At 41.4% G+C, this 18707-nt stretch overlaps 1 protein-coding gene across 12 annotated transcripts in view; it reads left to right on the forward strand.

The window, feature by feature from the left end:
* The window catches only part of CPS1 (carbamoyl-phosphate synthase 1), a 113463-nt gene that overhangs the window by 92482 nt on the left and 2274 nt on the right, over positions 1 to 18707 (forward strand). For 11 of the 12 annotated variants that reach the window (XM_035331112.1, XM_035331113.1, XM_035331118.1 and 8 more), the window contains 9 exons: positions 1581 to 1658; positions 2650 to 2757; positions 3912 to 4001; positions 5423 to 5593; positions 8214 to 8288; positions 11227 to 11325; positions 15989 to 16048; positions 16992 to 17104; positions 17667 to 17796. In XM_035331112.1, coding sequence (XP_035187003.1) covers positions 1581 to 1658; positions 2650 to 2757; positions 3912 to 4001; positions 5423 to 5593; positions 8214 to 8288; positions 11227 to 11325; positions 15989 to 16048; positions 16992 to 17104; positions 17667 to 17796 — 924 coding nt within the window. Of the gene's footprint in view, positions 1 to 1580; positions 1659 to 2649; positions 2758 to 3911; positions 4002 to 5422; positions 5594 to 8213; positions 8289 to 11226; positions 11326 to 14506; positions 15781 to 15988; positions 16049 to 16991; positions 17105 to 17666; positions 17797 to 18707 lie in introns of those variants that run through there. The other variant, XM_035331121.1, reaches the window with a different exon arrangement.

Consider the following 18707-nt stretch of genomic DNA (forward strand, 5'->3'; position numbering starts at 1 on the left):
GGCATCTTTATCATGGTAGTGCCCAGGAAAGTAACCCCTGGTCAGCTTAACTTGTCACAGCTTGATAAACTTTAATTGGGCAATGATGCTTGGTGCAAGCACAGCCAGCTGTACTTTGTGGCCACGCCTTGAGTTTTTGGTTACTCTGGCCTTGATCCTACAGAAAAGTATGCTAGATTTACATGCTAAATTTTTGCTAGTGTAGTCAGACTGTAAAGGGACGACTTCCTTCTTCGTGAAGTATATTTGTACTGACAACAGCCAGTAGAAGCTAAGCAGGCAAAAAGCACAACAGAACAAAAGTACTGTATCCTGCTTCTAAATTAAGGAGGTTTTTTAGCTTTGTCAAGGCTTTATGGGCCATGACTGGTTCCAGTGAATTACCTGTGAGCATAGAATTGAATGTGAGCATCTGCGTGGGACACAGAGTTCATTTTTCTAGTTACAAAGCCTCATCTATTTTTGCTCCACCCAACAAAGCATCTCCGATAAAGTGCCTGACCTGCGATGTGTTGTTTTAGCCACTTTGCAGTGGTGGTGTTGCCTCATTATGGTGTTTATGTTGTCAATAACAGTCTAAACTTCTTGCGAGAGTTGAGACAGACTGGAATAGACAAGGTTGTGTGCACATATAAAATCTCCTGGTGAAAAACTGCAGCAAGACAGAAAGTTACACGACACAGGCCACTAAATTTATGAAACAACATAGGCTGTGGCATTGTCCTTGCCTGTGAATTTACCCTTGCACTGATAAGGTAAGGAATTGTGTCCTGTAACTTTTGGAGTTGCTTTATATTTTTTCAAGAGGAGCCTTTTGAGCATGCATAGGCTGTCATTTATTCCATTTTATTCTCTAATAAATAACAGACAGTTAATAGTGGATGGGACAGGTAAAATGTTGAGACATAAAGCTGGCCTGGAAGAATGCGGATTAGATTTTTAACCATCTGTTGGAGTGAGTGCCTGGGAGAAGAAAACATTGGAGAAGTGTGCGCTGGCATCCCAGAGATAGGCAGAAGGAAGGAAAACTGTGTATACCAGGGAACGTGTTGAGACTCAAAGACAGGTCATTCCTGGCCAGCTATAATTAGTGGCAATTTCTCCCTGGGAGACTTAGGAAACCAGGCAGAGAAATGAGAAAGGAATAGATAGGTTGACTAAAATATGTGACCTCACTGAAATAGCAAAAGGCAAGTGAGGTGCCTGTGAGGCTCACAGACAAACTGAAGGTCTCAGAGGTAAGGAACATCTTTGGGAGACAAGATCGGAGGTCTCTGGATCCATGCAGGTGTTCCACTATCTTCCTTCTGTCATGGTCTCACCGAAAAGCTCTTTGTATTTTTCCCCAAATATTCACTGTCATGGTGACACCTTATGGAGGGCTTCAGTGCCTTTGGTGAAATTATGCCAAGTTTTCTCCCTCTTATTTCTTTGGCAAAGATCACTAACCTTTGGAAATCAGGATAGGCCTTGTGGGATTCCACTTCCAAAGGTTTTACAGTGGTGAATAGTAAGCACTTGGATGATCCACAAATACTCTCGACTAAAAGCTTGCTTCTTGTGGTTTGTCATCATGACAGGATCACCCTGTGGTACTCACTAAATTTATTGAAGATGCCCGTGAGGTGGAAATGGATGCTGTAGCCAAGGCAGGAAGAGTAAGAACTTTTTGCTTTTCATTAATACTAAACTTTTTTTTTAAAGATCAACAATTTGCAAAGCTATGTGAGTTTTAATGATTTATTTTATACAGCCGTGGATTTGTGCCAAGAAGAGAAGAGAGACAAGAAAAGATGAATTCCTCTGAGGTTCAAAAACATCATGCTTGAAAAGCTCAGCCTACCTTATTGTATACACCTAAATATTTTTTTTAAACATTGCTTAACCACATGCCTGAATCCTTTAGGATATAACTTCTATTGGATTCACAAATCACTGGCTTCGCAAATGACTTGTATCAGAATTGTCAGCATGTTTTACGGTATTACCACAGTCTTATTACTACAGCTTTGCCTTGCATGTCATTACTAATCAAATACAGTTTTCAGAAAAAAAAAACAACTCACAAACTTGTCATTTAATAGAAATACTCTTTTCAATATTTATTTTTAGCCAACAGACAAGATCATTGTCTTTTTTGGATATCAAGGTGGCGCACCTTGATGCAATTCATTTAGCTTAAAACCTTAGGGCCTGAGTTTCCCCTGCTTGGTTTTCTCCACAATTAAAATACCATGAAAGTGCAAGCAAATATTTACAAATGATGGAAAATGGCAACTTGTTTGTGTTTGTGGCAAGGAGAACTTAAAGAGCTGGTTTAAAGCCTAATGAGGCTTTACCTTCTGAGTCAGCAGTGATAGAGGGGGTCATGGGATCTCCAGGCTGTGGTAGCTGCTATCATTTTCAGTTTGCTTAACCACAGTATGAAAGACACTAACACGATTCTCTATTTCATATGCCCTGTGTCTGCTGTCGGCCTGTTCTTCCCAAAATCTTGGGAGATTCCCTTTTTGACCTATTTCTTTTGACTTTTGGATAGAGCTCTATTCAGGACACTGCCAGTCTGTACACAGCAGAGGGTTTGGACTTGGGGGCACAGCTCATGAGAGTGTGTGAGGTGATTAATTACTGTATCACTATTGTATGCAGGTTATCTCGCATGCAGTTTCAGAGCATGTGGAGGATGCAGGTGTTCACTCTGGAGATGCCACTCTCATGTTACCTGCACAGACTATTAGCCAGGGAGCCTTGGAGAAGGTAGGTTTTGCTCTTGCTCTGAAAAGAAAAGGAAAATAAGAGTTTGAATCACCTTTCTCCTTGCTTGGGAGAACTTAAAAGAGGAATTCAGGAGAAATCAAATCAATGATGCTTTTTAAATGCCAGTATGATTTCTGCAAACCTATGATTTAAGTGTGTACCCTGTGAATGGCTCCACTGTACATACTGCATTGTACTGATCATCTGAATTGTACCTCGTTAAATTAAGGAGTAGAGGTAGGGGCTTTTAGATTTCTTTTTTTTTTTTTTTTTATCATCCTTTTTAGGACAAACTTTCATAGCAGTGGAGGAGCATCTAATTGATGAGTATGCTGTGGTTCACTTCTAGTCTTTAAGTGATTAGGTCAGATGCATGAGTTTATAGCTGCCTGCCTTTTCTGGAAGGGATTTTGGAATGAATGAACCTCACCTTGTTTTGACTTGTTCCTCTTTGAAGAATAAACCTAGTAATACAGAGTTAGCTGTCAAAATGCATTTTCAAAACAAAACGTGCAGTCCTCCGTGACGTCATCCTGCCTGTGTTCCAACTTCATGACAATATTCAAGGCCTTGCTTCTGAAAATAGCCATCTTCTGGAGCCAAGCTATTCAAACACTTGTACTTAAATGCTGTGATTTCTTGACAACCTGGAAAATATGGCCATAGCATTTTATCCCAATTTGTTCCAGAGTATTTCTGCTGACACACCTTCCACTTACCTGTGATGGGACAGGCTTGCTGGTGGAAGACTCTTGGGATGCCTGTAATAGCAAGTAGTTAATCTCAAATGGCAAAACATCATTATTCATTATTTCACAAAGAGAGTTGTACAGGCTCCAGTGTGCAATGTAGGAATTACATCAGACAGGACAGGCTTTTATTCTGTCTTTCTCTCCCCTTCTCACATGCACATGAAGCTGCGTTTTTACTTCTGCCCTCAAATGGAGCCCCAGGCTCTGGATTACCAGACAGATTTTACACTGTTTGCTTCTGAAAGATAATGCTCTTGCCAAAATGAGGGTGTAGTGAAAAGCTATGCTATAGCAGAGAGATGGAATTTAAAGGAATACACGTGAGGTGATTTATTGATGTGGGGCTATTTTGTAGGATTTCATTTCATATATAATAACCACACACATATTGGTTTTTTGCAGGTAAAAGCTGCTACAAAGAAGATTGCAAAGGCCTTTGCCATCTCTGGTCCGTTCAACATTCAGTTCTTGGTGCGAGGCAATGATGTGCTGGTAAGAGCTCTCGTGACTGTTGAAGGAAATCAGACTCTGCTCTGGATAGCTCAGTGTGTGGTTCCTGTAGTCCCTGTCACGGAAGCTCTGTGGCAGTCCCAGCTGTGGGTTTCTAACCTGCCTTGTCTGATGGTGTGTGGCTCACCTGTGCCATCCCTGTGACACGCAGCTCTCCCTGCCTGGCTGGGAGAGAGCATCCTTCCCTGCCTGTGCAGTGCTGCCACTGAGAGAGAAGTGGGTCTGGTTGCATTGTCTGTCAGCAATAGCTTCATTTCACTGTAGGCTTTTGTCTTTCCACAAATCATCGTTGTTTAATGTGATGGACAGCACTGAGACCTGTGCCTCATCCTATTAACTGCATATGATTGCTTTCAGCTCTGTTATCCTCTCTGATCTTTAGCTGTTTTGATTGTTAAGATAAGTCTTCCATGTCACTGGAAAGAAAGAAAGACAATTTCAGTGTTTAAGCCTTTAATATAAGCTGTTAAGATAGTTTCCTACGTAGTATGGTCTTAGAAGCTACCAGTAAGAGCAGCACGGCAGATGTCTGACCCTTTAGCCACAGAAAGCAAACTGTTACCCATAATGGAGGAAGGTCAGAGGAATTAGAACAGTTTGACTGAGGAAGCAGTGAATGGAAGGAAATTCTGCCATGGTATAGAAGATTATGTTACTAGTGAAAGATTCTGTTTGGGCTATTAGTTGAGAAGAATGTTCTTAACTGTTCTTCACCTTTTTGAATAACCATGAAACAGAAGAAACTCCACAGAGGGACAGAATGGAGTCTTTCCTTCCTTGCTGTCCCTCAGTGGTGTTTGCCTTTTCTCTGGATAACCCCCCCTTGTCCTCCTGTCCTCGCTTACCTAGTCTTGCCCATTACCCCTTCATTCTAACTTACAGCAATTTCTCTCTTGCTAATGAACTCCGTGGTGTGCTTCTCAGCAGGGTGCAGAACTTCTGTTTCTTGCTAGGGTCACTGAATGACTCCCAGATGTAGATGAGGAAAGTCAGTAATGAGTGGTAGCCCGGGCATTCGGGAAGTGACATTACCATGGAAAAAGAAGGTGGGCTTCTAAAGCTTGTACCTAATACAGGTGCATGAATTCCCTTGCTTCTTGTGCACTAATTTAGAGTATGGTACAGCACAATTTCCAGAATGGTTTCTAATCTGGGGTCCAATTTTCAGACAATAGAGGTGAAACTCAGCTGCGGAACCCTGGAGTCCTTCTGTCTCAAACTGTCCACTTCCCATTCCTCACTGGTGTCTGTAATGCCAAACACCATTTCTGTGCTTCTTATCTGGCAATGTGAAGAGCATCTCTGCCAAGAGGAGTAAGGACTGATTTCCAGAAACATGAAGTAATCTGGTTTTTCACTGCATAGTGCCTGACCCTGATATTACTCCTTTATAATCCCATCAGGTGATAGAGTGCAACTTGAGGGCTTCACGCTCCTTCCCTTTTGTATCCAAGACTCTGGGTGTGGATTTCATCGATGTGGCCACGAAAGTGATGACTGGAAAAGAGGTTAACGAGTCAACCCTCCCCACGTTGGAGCAGCCCATTATTCCCTCCAAATACATTGGGATTAAGGTATGGTTTCAAAAAGCACACAAAAGAAGATCAAAATAGTGTCAGCATTTATCACATTAATAGGTTATAGTATTTTAATGCCTGGAGAACAATTTACTCATTAGCCAAGGGCCAAATTGACTCTTTCCAGTTTCTGTTACAACATATGTTGGGAATTTTAGAGACATCAAATGAAAAATTTCCAGTACTTATTAACAAAATCAATCTCCTTTTATTTCTTACTTTGAACCTACTCAATTGTGTTTCTAAACTGCCTGAAAAATATGTACCTGGGGGGGCTGAGTACTGAAGTTCAGGCCTTTTTGTAACACTGTCTGACACATGTTTGAGCATGCACAAATTAGTGTTTTGAGTACCCCTAGATTTTATGCTCAAGATTTGGAGCATGGGCTGTTGGATGCACAGAATCTCCTTTATATGCATGACCAGTTAGTTAAAGGGGGTGAAAGTCTTGGATCCTTTGATTTCAGTGGGGCCAAATTTTCATTCTTCTTAATTACTGAGCTTATACGGCACCCAAGATACCAAAGTGTACTTTATCTTCCACCAAGCTTTCAAAAACATATAAAGAATTAATTGAAGTACCTCATCATAAAAATCTAGAACAGCAGTGCAGAAAACATGATTGATAACGAAAATTGTTCATACGGACACTTTCCAGCTTTAATAGTTCACATAGTAAGTGAAAACTGAGGAAACAGAAAATGGCTAACATCTTTCTGCTAATAAAATCTTCAGACCTGTTAAAATACAAGCCACATCCATGATCCAAGCCATCTCAGGTTATTTGCAAACCAGTTAGCCTGGAAGTAATTTTACCTTTTATTTTGATGCCACAAATGAGTGTTTCTCTGAAATTCTAATCAGAGATTATTTATTTATTTATTTATTTATTTATTTATTTATTTATTCTTGTTTCTATAGATTTCAATTATTCAGGCTTAGGGCTCCTGTGCTGTTGTTAGCTAACCAGTCAAGAGTTTGGTCTCTCCTGGGAGTGGGGGCTACAGAGTGGAAAACCTGGCTATGTACTTGAAAACGTCACTACAAAGGTTTTTGTACTGCTGGTGTTCTGTATGGATTTGTCAGATGTAAAAACCTGATAATGCCTTTGGAAATGCTAAACTTTGAAAAATATTTCTGTTAAACCTGGTTCTCGTTATTTGAGCATCATATTTTTTGTCCTCTAACGGTTTTATTGCTAGGAATATTTGCATGAAAATGGGATTTTGTTTCTCCAGCAGTTCTTAAGTGCTCTGAAAAGAGAATATGAAACTGGTTTCTTTCTTGACGTAGATGCTCCTTTGTGAATTTGAACTCCCACCATTTTAGCTTTAGTGACTGAAATACTGTCTTGCCATGTTTGCTTTCAGAGTGACACAAGTACAGCCTGACCAAGTTTATTTGCAGTACCAGAGTCTGTTCCTGCTGATTTGCATTCATGCCTGTGGCAGACAAAAGTTTAGGGAACTGGTTGGAAGGCTTTTCGTGGTTGTTTCCTTTCAAGACAAAATATGCATTAAAAATGATCCACCTTGACCGTCAGAGCTGAGCTTAAGACTGTAGAGTTGGCTACTGTAAAAATTTTCTCTTACAGGAGAAACAAAACTGGTCTAAAATTCACCAAGACAGGCGACGTTTATTCAGAAACCTTTCTCAGAGAATTTCTGCTGTCACGTTTTAGTTGGTCATTGTTAGGTGTAGTGAAACAGCATCTGTCTTGTCTGCAGCATCACCTCAGAGACTTCCAAGCACAGAATTGTGTCTCTGGATTTCAAAGCAGAATATTTTCTAAGCATCAAGGATGTTGTCCTTATGTAAATACCTGTAGTAGTTTAAGATAGAGAAGCCCTATAGGAAGTTATTTGCAAGCAGAAAGTTGTTTCGGAATGTCTGCAACATGTGGTCATTGGCTTTTTACAAGGGAGGGTTTTTTTTTTTTTTTTTTTTTTTTTGTTTGTTTGTTTTATCGTCAAGTTAGATGAGATCTCAGAGGCTAACAAAGACTGCAGTGTCCTATATCCTCAGAACAATCATGAAGATAACCAAGAGTTATATCCTTATGAAAGGTAAAAAAGTAGTGATGTGTACTTTTTGGAGGAGAGAATAAAAAGATGTGAAAACTATTTGCCAAGATTCAGCTACTTTCCACCAAAAGCGTGTGTTCCTGTGGAATGGTTTGATCCTGTGGATGAAAATTTCTGCCGGAGAAATGCTTTCTCAGAAAAACTGACTTGCTTCAGATAGTATCTCTTCTTGTTTCATGAATTAAACACTTTGCACGCTTTCTGTTTCAAAATGTGTCTTAAAAATGATAGGGGGTTATCACAGATTAGAAATCTGCCATCAGGATGTGAGTGAGAGAGCAAGATTGCAAGAGTTAAGAGGAAGATTTATTGGTGAAATAGGTGTTTATTTGTTCCAGTCCATCGAGATGCTGGGGAAGCTCCTTTGCCAACTACTCCTTTGCTTATCAGCCTTGACCAGTGCTCCTTTTGGATTAATTCATGTCTGTCTCTTTCTGTTGCTTAAAATGTTTTTTTTTGTTTTTTTTTTTTTGGTACTGATCCATTAAATACAGTTCATCCCCTTCTCACGCCCACCCTCTTTCTCTTACCAGGCCCCGATGTTTTCCTGGACCCGACTGAGAGATGCTGACCCCATTTTGCGATGTGAAATGGCCTCTACGGGGGAGGTATCTTTTAGATTTATTTATTTTTTAACAAGTTGCCTGTAAACATGAATCTTTGAAAGTGATCTTATTGCTGCCTGAATCACAATGACATCTGTAGCTTCTTCAGAAAATTGAAAACATCTTTCTTATCTGTAAAAACACGTTGTCCTGGAAAACCCGATTGATTCAGCCACTGGATGTCCCTCTTTACCTGCATGTTGGCTCCCTGACTTGGACCTGGTTGGTGTGACAGCCTGAAATGAGTTTGTCTGAGAGCTGTCGGGTTCTGGGAGGTTCTCAGTGCATCAGTCTGTTTTATGAATCACCTGCTTCTTGACAGACAAGCATGTTCAGCTTTCCAGCCCCCCATTGGCATGTACCAGAATAGCAATATCGAGATTCCAGGTCACGAGCCTTTGGTCTTGGAACGTGCTAGTTACTTAAAGGCAACAACTACACGTGGGGATATTTTTGTTGTTGCCTGGTAACCATCAAGACATGTCCCAAGGCACAAAAGGTGAGAAAGAATGAATAAAATGCAATGGTTGCAGTGTTGGCTGTCAGCAGGACGAGGGGGAGACGGGGCTGCTTTACCCACTCTTTCTGCAGCAGGGCTGTGAGGTGTTTCTGAAATGTGTCTGGCATACAAATAGCACGCTGTAAAGGCACAGAGCTGTTCCTCTTCCTGCGTAGGCTCGGCACTGATGGGAGCCCTTACCCTGTAAGAGGTACATGTTTCTCTATACACCTTTTGAAGGGATACTAGCTCACATGGAACAGAGAGGTTTGTTTGAGAAGCTCTTCCAAGAGCTTCTGCAGACATATCCAAGATATCTCTAAACTTGCTTGCTCAGTTACTTCTTGAGAAGAGTTGCAATAACAGATTTTTCTCTGGAAAACCCACTTGGGAAGCGATTAAATCTTGAAGCTATTACATTAGGCTTAACTCTGCTCTGCCAAAGCTAGGCAGGTAGCAGAGCCTGGGCAGCTTCATTTGACGTGAGCTTGGGTATGTCTCCATGAGCTGTTTTCGTTAGAAAAGACTTACCTTTTAGTATGAAAAATCATTAGACCCAACTAGATGGTTAGAACAGCCTTAGGTCTCCTACATCTCTGCAGAATTACTTTATTTTGCTCTTTTTAATGTGGGGGAAATCAGTATTGCGGAAGATTTCCTTTCAATGTAGTTAATGGGCAGAAAAAAGCCAAGTGACTTCCTTATTTTCAGAATAATAATGACTACACAGAAAACATTTGCCCCCCATCCACTCCCCAAAAAAAGGAATAAAAATGTAACTAAGGGCAAGAATTATCCTTCTGTGCTTTATATGGAGTCAGAGATTACCTTGGTCATAAGGGAGGGATTATTAACTTTTATGAGTTAGAAAGATCCATATTCACAAATGCCATAAAATGTGACAGTTATGAAGGTCTTTCTTATGAGTGAAGTAAGGATAATAACTCTCCTCGGGTAAAATGCTCAATTATTCCTCAAAGACATTTTTAACACACGGCTTGATTTGGGCTTGAATTTGTCACATCTACCTGGGAGAGATGTGTTTTGCTGGAAGTCTCCGTTCCTATAACGTTAGCAGACACAGTGCTGGGGGTCCCTTCAAGTTTTGTGGGTGCTTTGATCCCATTGTAATAGTAGTCCTCTCCTGGCAGGGTGAAAGCCCCTGGCCCAAGCATACAGAGTAGGGCTGTCCACCATCTAGAAAGTCTAGGAGATGCATAAACCCCTCAGGATATCAGCACAGGAGAACAGACTGAACACTCAAGGGTGAGTTTTTAGAGAGAAGCTGAGAAACAAGTTGTCATGACTTTTTTTTTCCCTCCCGTCCCTTGTGGGATTTTTGTTTGTATAGTTTTTTTTCCACTTCAGGAGATCTGGCAAATCACCATTTGTTCTTTGTACATGACATACTGGTTTTTGCTCACCATGGTAACAGGAAGACCATGAATGTGAGGGCTCACTCTGTGATGGGAAGGACCGTAAGAGGAAAATGGGAGAGCAATTCTCAATCAGCCTCTTTATCTCATCTGTTTATGTGTGTAGATTTGTTATTTCAAAGAGAAAAAGCTATGATGTTTTCTGCTTCTGCCTGTTTTTCAACAAGTGTAGAGTTGGCCAGGAAAGGCAAGGGCTGTTTTCTTTTCCTAAACTTTCAAAAAACCTTTTTCTGTCATCAGAATCTCAGATTTGGAGGAGCAACACAGTTCAGTTCTTGCAGAAATCATTATCATCTGATGGTCTGTAAGCAACTGAGCTCCACAGGCAGTTCTGAGTGATGGAGAACTGCTAAATGACTTTTATCGGGTTTTTGCTTGAAAACAAACAAACAAACAAACAAACAAATTCTTATGAATTGGCACGTTTGTAGTTGTTTTCTTTGCTACATTCTGACATTTTGCTTGAATTTCATGAATCTGTGAAATTCTAATGGCAAAACACCTTTATATATTGAGGCTTATCTTCACAAGAAACTTCCAGGAGTGCATGACAGCACAAGTGCAGTCTTATGGAGATTGCTGTGTCCACACGCAGAAGCAGGCCTGCATGCAGAACCCTCGCTGGTATTTAAACCTTATATAACGTTAAGCATTTTTAATGCACTTACAAACACTGGAGCAGAAGCTGTGTGCAGCATTCGCATAACTCAGCAAAATCAATTGCTGTTACTCCTTGGTGTGCCATTTGAAACTAAAGTGTTGCCTATTCCTTCGTTATTGCTTCATTAAAATTGAGATTTGTCTGCAATGATTTTCTGATTTATTTTTTCCCATGCTTGCAGGCTCCGTACAAAAGCAGTCTTATTCTGCCTGAAGAAGTCAAAAGAGCATATTTAAATGTTTTCTTCTTCTTGTTTTTTAAAGCACTGTTCTTAGGTTGTTTTGTATTTATTCCCCCCCACCCCACCCCTCCCCCCTCAAGCCTTCTTCTTTGTGCCTTTCCTAGGTTGCATGCTTCGGGGAGGATGTGTACTCTGCCTTCCAGAAAGCCATGCTTGCCACTGGGTTTACGTTTCCTAAGAAAGGAATTTTGATCGGAATCCAGGTAACTCTTAAAAACCAAAGTTGAGGAAGGACTGACAGAGGAACTGAGTAACTGTTGTCTTGTTTTCGTTCACACGTCTGTGAATGTGTTCCTCTGCAATCTGCCTGGAAGTGCGTTGAGACAGAGGAACAAACACAACAGGGAGATATTTACTGGGGCTGGCCCAGTGTTTTTTCCTCTGGCTCCTGGTGGTTTCTACTGTGAGCTGCAAGAGTTTACTGAGGGCAGGACCCTCAGATCACTCGCTGTAAGCAGAGGCTTTGGAAAGTTAGAATCCACCTTTCTGCAGGGAATAATGCATGAAGATGAATTGAAACCAATTGAAACCGCTTCCTGTCAGTGCACCATTTCCATATCACAAAGCCGGACCTGCTAAGTTTTCCCCATAAACGGCAGATTTAATTCCAGGCAGAGCTGTAATTATCATCCAGCAGTGTGAAAAATGTGCTGCTGCTAGGTTATATCTGGCTAAAGCACTGTCCTCCACCAGGTATGCCACTGTTGCATTCCTATCCTCATTGGAGTCACGATGGGAATTTTGGGACCACATCTTGGATATGTACCCTGCTGGTCCAGAGATTCCATATCAGAGCAGACCTTGGAGTCTGGGGTTTCATCTCTTGCTGTCTACATCCCTCACAGTTGCTATACGTGACAAAAAGTTAAAACAGTGTAATTTCAGGAACGTCCTTCAGTGCAATGGCTTCTGCAAAGAACCTTTACTTGAGTGAGTTCCAGATGGGTTAGCTTTAGGAACAGCCCTGTTCTCTTCATAGTGTTGTGTCAAGACAAAGGGTATGCATTTCAGGATGGAAAGGTGGCCAGGCAGAAAAGCAAAAAGGGTTAAATCCTTATCGAGGCATAGTTACCAATGGTAGGGGATGCTGGGGGTAGATGGTCTTATAAACTTTGAGGTGTATGTATGTTACTCAGAAAAAAAATAATCAGACATTTCCTCTGTAACTGTAACATTCTTGGGCTACCTAAAGACAACTGAATGCCTCCTGCCATATCCCTGTTGTGCTGGTAATAACTTTTATGCCATGATTGCATAAAGCCAATAAACAAAAAAGTAGAGCCCATGAATTCTCCTGTCAGACAACAGGGGTGTGAAAAATGTGTTGGGCTGTCTGTTTCAGCAGGGGATGTAAGGGACATGTGTGAAAAGGGGCCAGGAAGGAACATGACTTCTGCTAACACAGACCACCACTTAGTCCTCTAAAAAAAATAAAAGATACACAGATTGAACCCATTGCTCTAAGTTACATCAAATTAGCAAAAAAGTCTTTGCTTGCTACCTGCTTTAAAACTTCTGTATGAGGCTTTGGGTAGTTGATACCTGTATATCTAATAACTGCAGTACTAAAAAAAAAAAAAGCCAAGAGAAGGAAGAGCCCAGTATCTAAAATTTAAGCTTATTTTCCTGATAGCAGCTAAAAGGGAACAGGCAGCAGAGATTAATTTTAGCTGTGGAAAGCATTTATGTAGCTTTGGTGTCAGTGTCTCTTAAACTGAGCCAAATGTTCGTTGTACAAAGGTCTTAAGGAAAAAGTAATTTAAAAAATCAACCCCAAAAGCTCAAGCCCACAAACCTTTTAAAAATAATAAGATTCTGTCTTTTGTTATGAGTGGTTTACAGTTCATTTTTATTGGGAAGGAGTCTGAAAAACAACAGATCAATTGATGAAATGTCTGTTTCCATCTCGGCATATTTCTTACATAATTAAACTGAAACAAGAAGTGTAACGGCAGTGCTGAGAAGCAGCTATTGCTCCTTCACCTCTCTGGAGTTTGTTGCCTACCTGCTTTTCAGTGGTCTACTCGAAAATCTGCCAGCTCTGCAGACAGAGAGGAGAAATTAAACTTTGTAAGAAGGGAAGGTTGACATCCTGACCTGGACCCGATGCATAAACTATGAGTGGTCTTCCCTCAGTAAAGGCTGGAGAAAGCAGAAGCCCTCCGCTGCGGAAACAAGAGGCACAGCTTCGGCAGAGACTACGAGCAGCCTGGTTCTTGTTTTAATCCCAAACACGAGGTCATATGCTTCAAACTGCAAAGGTGGCAGTGCATCCTCAGAAGGGAAATAGAGGTTCAGAAGGGCAGATACCAGGACACCACTCTCCATGATTGCTCAGTATTTACAGCTGCATGGCTCTGAGGGCTGATGAGGTGGAGGCCCTGGCTTGGAGGCTGCAGGTGCTATATTATTTCCTCTGCCGCGGATGGTCAGCTCAAAACTCCCCTTTTGGAGACTTCATTGCTTTAGAATTAGCTGCTTCCTCTGATTTCTAGGGTGGAATTTTAGGTCTTGCAAAAAGAGAAATAAGAAGCCAAATGGTGGTAAATTCTGCTTCCCTCAGAAGCGTCTGGTTCAACATACTGAAGTTATTCAGTGTAGCGCACATTTTTGTCCTCAGTATTAATTATGTAGGGGTGGGAGGTGGCTGCCTAAGTGAGGACAGAAGTCACATAGATGCAGATAACAATAGTAGAGAGGAAAATTTTAGCTTCCTTGCAGTGTTCTGCTCGGGGGTATTTTGCAGATCAAGATTAGTGAACTCAGGTAGTGTACCCAGCCTTGCTGAGAGCTTTCCATGTTGGTGTACTCACAGTTTGCAATTCCAGCGGTAATCCTATTTCAGTAGGCACTCAAAACTAATGCTAACAAAGCAGTTATCCTCAAGATCCAGTGGGCAAGCATATCTGCTGGTCAGCACCAGGTGGATCAGCAGCTAGGCTGGACCACGAGCCCCCTGGATTGTCCCTCAGTCGTGAGCACTGCCTGGCATTGCAAACGTCAAGGTTCCCCAGAATTTAAGAGGCCTTGTACCCTCCCAGGTTAAATGGGGCATGGCTTTCTTGTTAGACAAAAGAATTGCTGCCAGTTTATGAGAGCTGATAATCTGACCTCTTTTCTTTTCACAATTCGGAGAAATCTGTGATGCTAAAACCCTGAGTCTGCCATCAAATAATTTATATTTTATGCAAGAGGAGTTGAAAAGCTCATTTTATTTTCTTTCCTGATTGGGCTATTCAGCGCTGTCTCTGGGAGGGAGTGCATCTGTCTTACATCTGTGCTGGTGACCACGAGATGCGGAAAACACTAATGGAGTATTTTATTTTTAAATCCCAGCACTCCGAGTCTGTTGTTTCAAGGTAACCTTCTCCCTTGGTTCCTTAGGTACGGAAAGCGTAGCATGCTCCACAGTGGATTTGGATACAGAATTAAAGATGAGCACAGAAAATGAGCTGGCTTCATTTTGAGCCTGATCTTAGTGAGAACTGGCGTAATGGTGTTTAAAGAACTGAGGATGTAGCCCTCTACAAATAGCAAGGCATGCTAGCAAACACGAGAGAGAAGTTATAGCAGAACTTTTGCTATAATGGAAAAAGAATACAATTCTTCTGCAATAAATATTTTCCCACTAAATAAATCTGCTTGTACTTTTCACCTTTAGTAACTAATGGCTTCTTACACAAGTTCTCTCAGTCAGCTTGTAAATCTGAGGCTGCTCGGATGCAAGCTGACAGCTGTAATTTCTTTTCATGGAGAGGCTGTTTTATGTGTCACAAGTGTTCAGTACATGTTTGATGTAAGTTTATAATACTGTTGTGAAAGCCAGCCCCCTGACCAGAAGGCAGAACGGTTCTCTCTGACTGGGAAGCTGCCAGCCCTGTCACATTGTATATTTATATTCTCCAGTTAGTGTAGAAAGCAGGATGGCTTCAGAACGAGGTTCTTTCCAAAGCCTGTACTGCTCAAAAAAACCCTGTTGACTCCTTTTCTTTGTAGAAAATAGTTCACCCTTCAGAATGTTGCACTCAGCCATAAAGGTTAAGCCATGAGTAGCTTGAGAGGGGAGCTTGCAGTAATCTGACTTGCAAAATGGTCAGATGAGGCTAAAGTTATAAGCGAGGTTCAGCCAGGCTTGGCAGTGAGTAGGGCGTGTGCTGCTGCTGATCTTTTCATGTCTGGACATTGAAGGTACAGCAAAAAGTTATGCTGGGATCAAATGTTTGCTCATCAGTTGCTCTAAAGTGGCTTGTTCATGTGCAGGTGTCTACAGGAGGTCGTCTTATCTCTATTTCTTCTCAATGATGTTAGGTCTAGGTGTGCAGCCTGAATCTTCCATGGGTGCCCTAAGTGCATGGCATTCACGTCCTCATGAGAACAGGGTGTTCCTGTCTCCTGAGTGGTTTTGTGTTTGCCATTTCCGTGTGGCCATGGGAGTTAAAAATGAACTTGTGTATATATAGGCTCTTTGTTGTGGGAATCTGCAGAGCACCCACAGGCAGCCCAATGCCTATTCATGCTGTTTGCCAGACCAGAAGGCCCAATGCTTGAGCAGTGTTAGGAAAGATGTTTAATTAAGAGTAGAAGAGCCTCTGGTTGGTGTACTTGAGAAGACAATTGCTCTAATATTTCATATACAGGGCAGTTTTGTAATTGCAGTAGAAATCAATATGGGAACACCCTGGTGTTGTAATGAAATATGTCTCAGCTGGGAGTGACTCTGGGCTTTGGGATCCAGACAGTTTCCTTGGAATGGTACTGAAAGGTGTATTTGTCTCTGCACAGGCTGAAGGAACTCTGCATTGGCATACAAAATCCTGTTTCTAAAGTCTAGCTTTGATACTTTATCTAATTATTTTCCTTTTTCAGAAGTCCTTCCGCCCCAAATTCCTCAGCGTAGCAGAACTGCTGTGTGAGGAGGGCTTCAAGGTAGGTGGTTTCAGTTATTGAGAGCTAGAGAGTTTTCAAAATTTGAAACACACTCAGCCTGCCATAGGAATGGGAGAACTTTGGAGTTTATTTGGAGACAAAAAAAAAAAAAGGAAATTTTCAAAGTACAACAGGGATTTTTGGCTGAGTGATCTGTCAAGTCAGTAGGTATCACCTAGCTAAAAGTTTTCATGGTCGTTTAATTGAACAAGCAGGCCTAAGTCATGAGTCGTGGCAAGAACAACCCTGGCTCTGCTATCAGCCAGCAGCCAGGATGTCACACTATACAAATAAGTTTTCCAAGAAACAAACAAAAAAAGCCAGGAGGAGGAAGAAAGACTTTCTTGTTATATGGAGAGAAAGTCTTCACAGTGCTTCATCTTCAGTGATGCTCACAAGCTGCGGACGTAGGAAATTTGAGGTGTTTACATCCCCTTTATACTTCTTGCATCATTTTGAATCCACATACTTACTGAAAGTTAACAACATGATCTCAGAAGATTGGGGAGAGGTTTATGGTATTAAGTATTTAAGCTCTATTTTCCTCAGGGGCATTAGTGTAACTACTGGATTTACAGTTTTGCCTTTCAAAACTTAGTGCCAGGCAGAAGAAAAAGGGGCAAAAAAAAATCATAACTGGTTGAACGTAAGCCCTATTGAAATTCAGAGGGATTTAGGTTTTTCTAAGCCACTTAACAGTTTCTGGATGTGTTACTACTATTCACTGACTGTCATCCATCAGCAGACTATAGATAACAGAAAGTTGGGAAAGTCATGCTCGTCTGTGTGTGTCTCTTTACGTGGAGAGTCGCCCTTGTGATGAAAAATGCCATCTGAAATCACCTCTGACAACAAGATTTGTGTGTTGGGTCATGCTCACATGAGTTAAATGAAATGTTTCCATATATGAGGCACACAGTAACCTTTTATTTTCCTTCAACAGCTTTATGCCACAGAAGCAACCTCTGACTGGCTCAATGCAAACAGTATCCCAGCAAACCCCGTGGCATGGCCATCGCAGGAGAGCCAGAATCCGAGCCTCCCTTCCATCAGGAGGTAGGAGTGATGCTCACCTTGTTGAAATTGCATTAGCATTCAGGTTATCAAATACAAGGGGCAGATTTCTGGTCATGTTGGGATCACTAATAGTGATTTAATGGGACTTCAGGAGTCAGTGCAAAAATCTGATCTGATTGTGCCCAGAATTGCAACAGCAGGAAGGTTTTAGTTTAATTAATGGACATCTCACTGAACAGTCCTATTTAATACAGCATGGATGTATTGCTCCATGTTACATTTTCATGCAAGATTATGTGGGATCTGGATATGTAGCCTGTAATAACAGTCCATCACACCTTTAACAGAGTTATGCTGAGCTGTATGAAGACTGAATATTGCTTTGTATCAATGAATAGAACAGAAATAAAGCCCAAATTCTCAAGTACTAGCTGAGTGCCTGATCCTCTCAACACTCCCTTCTTGGGATGTAAGACTTGACATCAAAAACCAAATGCAAATGAAAACTTTCAGTGTTGTTTACCTGCTTGCCTTTGTATTCACTGTAGTTTTTCATTAAGCAAGATGAACTGTGATACTATCATGTGCATTGTTTCTTCAGGCTGATAAGGGATGGGAAAATAGATCTGGTGATTAACCTGCCCAACAGCAACACCAAGTTTGTCCATGATAATTACGTGATCCGGAGGATGGCTATTGACAGTGGTATTGCTCTACTCACTAACTTCCAGGTACTTTCCATATTGTTCTTAGTCACAGGAACTTTCAGAGCTTTGAAGCACTTCCAACCAAGCACTAGGTTTCACTGTGTTTGGACCCTCATTATTCCTGATAAATAATATTGTGCCAGAAACTTATGGCAACACAATTGTTTGAGTATATTTTCCTTTTGTTATTATGCAAAATAACTTTGCTCAAAATGGAATATAGAAGAAAGAATTATCTTGGGTCCTGTAATGCAGCTGAAATTGTTGCTGTATCATTTTCAATTCAGAGCGAACTCTGCACAGGATTCCCTGCATCATGTTTAAATTATGCACAGAAAGAATTTTTTAGTGGGTTGTTTTTCTAGTTCATGGTTCTTAAAGCTTCAAGCAGGATGTAGTTGAGCTTTCTTGAATGACCTATGGGTCAATCCAGTTCCAGAGTACCATCCAAACGGAATTGCTGCCTGTGTATTTAGTCCAGTTGTGGTCCCCAGTTGCAAGCTGTTCTGTGTTTGTAGCTCCTGACAAAGCCCATTCTCATACTGATCGGGGAAGGGATATTTAGAAATGAAAGTGGGACTCCTGCTGCCAGGGGTAGCTGGACTTCCTTTGCAAGTGGCTTCAACTGTCACAAAAGGGCCTCATCTGGCTCTCATTAAACACAGCAGCCAAATTCCCCTTGATTTCACTGGGCACTGATGTAGAACCCAGTGACTTGAGCTGGTGTCCAGCTGTGCAAAATCTTCTGCTGTGATTGGAGTGAGTGGAGAGCCGAGAGAGTGCCAAGCTCTAAGTTCCTAGACAGGATGATGCCAAACATAATTAGCAGGAGCGGGGAATTGAAGACCCATCCTCTGCCTCCTAGCAAAACACACACTGACAGCCAGAGCAGGGCTCCTAGCCAAAATTTATTACCACACCTGCTAAATGCAGGT

The sequence above is a fragment of the Oxyura jamaicensis genome, chromosome 7 (assembly GCF_011077185.1).
Source record: "Oxyura jamaicensis isolate SHBP4307 breed ruddy duck chromosome 7, BPBGC_Ojam_1.0, whole genome shotgun sequence".
Taxonomy (NCBI): domain Eukaryota; kingdom Metazoa; phylum Chordata; class Aves; order Anseriformes; family Anatidae; genus Oxyura; species Oxyura jamaicensis.